Below are 5,079 nucleotides of genomic sequence, written 5' to 3'. Positions count from 1 at the left end.
CGACGCTTTGGGGACGTACCGGACACTCCTTTGGAAGGCTGCGGCTCTCTCTCGGACTGGATGGGAAGAGCGGGCGTCTTGGCTCGGGACGCGTGTGTTTGAGGAGAAATAACCGCACACACCGCGACGACCAGCAGCCGGACGTCCATCCTCCGGATGGAGAGAGGGAAGGAGAGCAGTAAGCGAAAGAAAACAGGAGCACTCCTCTCTTCTATTCTTCTTTTGCTCTCTCTTCTTTTCTTGGGCAACAACTCCCACTCGTCGAGCAGCTCCAGCTCCGAGCAGCGGTTCTCTCTGAGAATCTGTGGTGAATGTTCTCAGTCTGTAGAAATGCGCTTCGCTCTCTCTCTCTCTCTCTCTCTCTCTCTCTCACTGTGTGTGTACATGTATGTTGGCTCGTGTGAGGGTCTGAGCGAGGGTCCCCCGCTTTTATACCTCGGGGGGAATGGAGGAGGAGAGGAGAATGGGAGGAAGGGTGGGTGCTGAAAGAGTAGGAGGGCAGGGCTCACAAACCCAAATTAACTCTTTACCTGTAGGTGTCAGGAAAATCACACAAAGAAAGAAAGAAATGTGGATTCATTTGTGTCGCTGTTATGCCACATTTGCAACAAGGTGTGAACAGATAAGGCATTTTTACTAATGATAAATCACAAAAACATTAATAAAACCACGCCTAGAGGGCAGTGTTTTGTCACAGCTAAGACACATTTATAATGTGTTCTCTGAACTTGTTTTCACTGAGAGAACTGGTGAACACTTTTGCAGTTATCTCTAATTCACAGTAATGACTGCAATGGCTGATCATTATTTAAAAAATAATAATAATTAAAAGAAGCGAACTGAAAGACCCCACAAAGATAGGAAAACAAGTTGAGGGAGGTATATTTAAGCTGTGCACGTAGTAAAACAGTTCAAGTGATTTAACAGACTCTGTTCAAAACAACATAACACACTTTAAGAATCACCTACGTGTGTGTTTTTAGCTCCTTTTGGGGACTTCATGGTGAAAGGCATGAAAGGACATGACATTGTGGGGACATTGTGTTGTGTTATGTATAACGGTTTTTTGTTTGTTTGTTTGTTTGTTTTGTTTTGTTTTTAAAAAAATCTGACATTTTCTGCACAGTTCCGTTGTAACGAGTGAAACAAAGTCATTCTAGTGGTTTGATGTGAAAAGATGGAAGACCTGCTGTTAATATTTTGGCTTTATCCAACGTTTTTAAAGTAAATATAAAACATGTTTTGATTTTATATTTGACAGAAGACAGCATTTTGAAGACTTTGACTTCTTTAAAAGCTTTAAATTAAAGGCAAAATGGAAAATGATTTGAAACAAATGGCACAAATCACATCAAACACACAATAAGTGAATGCTCTATTGTCTTTTTGACATCAATCAAGAAGCATGAGGAGCTATTTCCTTTTTTCTCTTTTTTCTTTTCTACATTCTTGCTTTTTGTTTGTTAGTTTTCTGCATTCATGTAGTAGTTTCTGTTTTGGGTTTTAAAATACATCCAGAGGCAGTCTTTTTTTTTCTTTTAAGAAAATAAGGAAATTTCAAGTTCATTTGAGAAGTAAATTAAAAAATTAAAACAAATCATTTGCATTGTTGCCTTTGTGACGCCTGGTTCCTTTCGCCGCTGTGGAGCAGCTCTGAAACACTGGTGCACTTCCCCCTGAAGGAGGATAAGGACGCTATGTGAATTCCTCACAAAGATAGGGATACACACATCTGGGAGAGGTGTATTCAGGCTGTACACCTTATAAAACACTTCAGTGCTTTTAACAGAAACTAATAAAAATTGTTTGAATTGCAGCATAAATCCAGATGCACCTCTCCTCGTTTACCTTTTCTCTTCCCCCTTTGGAACATCATTTATTCTCTCTTTCTCTTTATCTTCCTCTTTTTTTCAGCCACTTTTCCCTCAGATGTTTATTGATATTCGGTGTAGTTAGAACCGATTTGGAGATTTAGCCTCTTATTTTACATTAGCCATATTTTCTTGTGGGAAAAAAACAAAAACAGTAACATAAAAGCCAGAGAAAAAGTACCATCAAAGGAACCTCATTGGAGACGTATTCGTCTGTTAGAAGCGAACAAAGCGAATCGAAAACGAATGTTCAATGAGCGCGTTTAAAAACAGAAACTAAAAAAAAAAAATTTACAAAGTTGCGCGCTTTGAAGTCATTTACGTTTTTTTCCACCGCCAAATCTAGAAAGGGCTTTTAAGCGGAAAATACACCTGCGATGATAAAAGACTCTTCAACAGCTTCAAAGACATTTATTGTTTCTTTAAACGATGATGATTATTAACAAAAAACTGAGACAAATGTTAATGCTTTGAAAATGAATGGCCTGTGATTTGAAAACAAACCCGCAGTTAACATCAAAAAAACACCTCGACTTTCTGACCTCAGTCAAAAGGCAGGCTGAACCTTTAATTTCATTCTATTTTATTTTACTTCACTTTATTTGTTTAAATATCTGTATATTTTTCCCAAATCTGTGATTGTTTAATTTTTGCAAAAATAATTAAATAATATAAAAGTAAATTAATAAATAATATAAAATAATTAAACAATATTAAATTAAAACATATAATATACAAAGTAAAACAACACAAATGAAACATTAGTAAAAACATTTAGTTTTTAGTTGTATTCACAGTTTTAGTGCTTTTTAAGTTTGATTTTAGAAATTAGAAATTAAAATGTATTTATTCAATTTAATTACATTACATCTCAATCTGTCTGTCTATCTATCTATCTATCTATCTATCTATCTATCTATCTATCTATTTAATATATATATATATATATATATATATATATATATATATATAAGGATATAGGATATTTATCATTATATATAAGGATATATAAGGATAAATAATTTTCCTCTGTGTGAATGTTGTGATTTAATTTTAAGTCTTATGTTTATGCATAACTGAAGAAGTTATATGTATTACAAACCAACAACAACAACAACAACAACAATAATAATAATAAAAATAATAATAATAATAATGTGGTGATTATGTTCACGTGAGTTGAAGGGAACCAAGCCCAATGCCAAGCGTGGCCTAGTGCTACGACGCCCCCCTCCCGCACTCGGCTGTGGAGCAGGATGGAACCAAGGGGTAAAGTGAGGGGGTAAAGGGAGTTATAAAGTAATAATAATAATGGAGTAATAAAGTCCCGCGGAGCTCGTTCCGGAGCGCATGCAGATGTTAAAGAGGTACGCGCGCGCTCAGAGAGGGGTCAGACCCGGAGGAAACGACCCATACACCACTGTCCAGGGGGGACAGTGAGAGAGAGAGAGAGAGAGAGAGAGAGAGAGAGACAGAGAGGAAGAGAGGGGGGTCCTCAAAAATGAAAGAAAGAAGATTGAGAAGAGAAAAAATGAAAATATAATACATCTCTTCAGAGAGAAGAGAAAAGAGGAGAATAAAAGAGATGAGAAGTGAAGAGATGAGAAGGAGAGAAGTAGAGAAGAGGAGTAGAGAAGAGAAGTAGAGATGAGAAAAGAGGAGTACAGAAGAGAAGAGAAGAAGAATAGAAAAGAGAAAAGAAAAGAAGAGAAGAGTAGAGGAGAAAAGAGAAGAAGAAAAGAGAAGAGATGAGAAGTGAAGAAATGAAAAGAAGAAGAGATGAGAAAAGAGAATATAGAGAAGAGAAGATAGAGAAGAAGAAAAGAGAAGAGAACAGAGAAGAGAAAGGAGAAAGAAAAGAGAAGAGAAAATAGGAGTAGAGAAGTAGAGAACAGAAAAGAGAAGTAGAGTAGAGAAGAGAAGAGACTGAGTTTCTCTTTCTGAGATGAGTCATTTTGAGGAAACTGGGTATTGTGATGTTTTCCTCTCGGCTCGTGGATGATAGAGGGGCAGTTGTGAGTATTTAGGGGTAGTTAAGAGCGATAGGTGTACATGGGGGTAAATAGATGTTTTCTCACGGTCTCGCGCCGACTCCCTGTGCGCGCAGAACACCTTGCTAATGTCGAACAAACGGTTTAACAGCACGTTAGCGATGGTAATGGACCCGCGAGACGAAGCAGACATTACACTCACGGCACAATACACAGCCGCAAGGAGCTGGGTGCTTCTTAGTGAAAATAAATCTACATTGTTCAGTTTCTTACCATTTTAATGTGTAATATTTAATACAATAACATTTCATTTATTATTTTTAAATGCCGTTAATATATTTTATATATTTTTATAAACCCACAATTTCTGAGAATGAACAGAAATTGACAACTTAGAAAAGATGGAGCAATAAATTGTAGACTGGTTCTTTCCCTGGTTTGTCTAAAATCAGCTGTGTTCTCTCTGGAGGCTGTGTTTGCTAATTACTTTTTCACGCTATTTATTTTAAATTATACGTCAGATTTTATCGTTGATTCAGCGAGAATTTAAAAGTATTTACGCTCTTTTTAGAGGAATATGGGGAAATGATTTATTCCCATGCAGAAAAAATACACCTGATTTTATTAAAATAAACAAACTAACAGAGCGTTTGGGGACACACATTTTGTTAAAAATATAAAACTTTCGTACGTCTTCCTCTCGGCGGAATCGCCACTTTAAAACGCACAAACAGATACTTTTAATTTGAAAAGTAGAGCAAACGTAACCTAAAAACGTTTGTGGAGATATAAATGTTTATACAAAAAAAGGGAAATATTTGAATATTTTTCAAAAGATCAAATGCGTTTTTAAAGCGTTAAACGGCTTTTATTGTGAAAAGTAGAATACATTAGAGCCACGTTCACAGTGTAAGACTAGTACAGTTCTGTTAGGATTGTACAGTGTGTGTGTGTGTGTACTTTGGCTTTAATATAGAGTCCAAGTCATAGAGGACGTGTGTAGTTCAGGTATATATGACTTTGTGGGGACCAAAACCTGTTTACACACATAAAATATGGGGACTGCTGTTCCTTGTGGGGACCCAAGCTGAAAATCTTTACATTTTTAAAGGTGAAGACATGCATTAAAATGAGTGTAGTGTTGGGGTCAGGTTTAGGGTAAATACTGGGTAAAGTCTCCACGAAATGAATGCGAGTCAGCGTAACTCTCTCTCTCT

At 36.7% G+C, this 5,079-nt stretch overlaps 1 protein-coding gene across 1 annotated transcript in view; it reads right to left on the bottom strand.

Moving 5' to 3' along the window:
* Positions 1 to 154, bottom strand: part of chrd (chordin) — a 15,630-nt gene extending 15,476 nt beyond the window's left edge. Inside the window, exon 1 of the mRNA XM_066679103.1 lies at positions 20 to 154. Coding sequence (XP_066535200.1) covers positions 20 to 149 — 130 coding nt within the window. The 5' untranslated portion in view covers positions 150 to 154. The remainder of the gene's footprint in view (positions 1 to 19) is intronic.
* Between the last annotated feature and the right edge of the window lie 4,925 nt (positions 155 to 5,079).

This window comes from Hoplias malabaricus, chromosome 1 (assembly GCF_029633855.1).
Source record: "Hoplias malabaricus isolate fHopMal1 chromosome 1, fHopMal1.hap1, whole genome shotgun sequence".
Classification (NCBI taxonomy): Eukaryota; Metazoa; Chordata; class Actinopteri; order Characiformes; family Erythrinidae; genus Hoplias; species Hoplias malabaricus.
The sequence above is the reverse complement of the archived record's forward strand: the minus strand, read 5'-3'. Positions and strand labels throughout refer to the sequence as shown.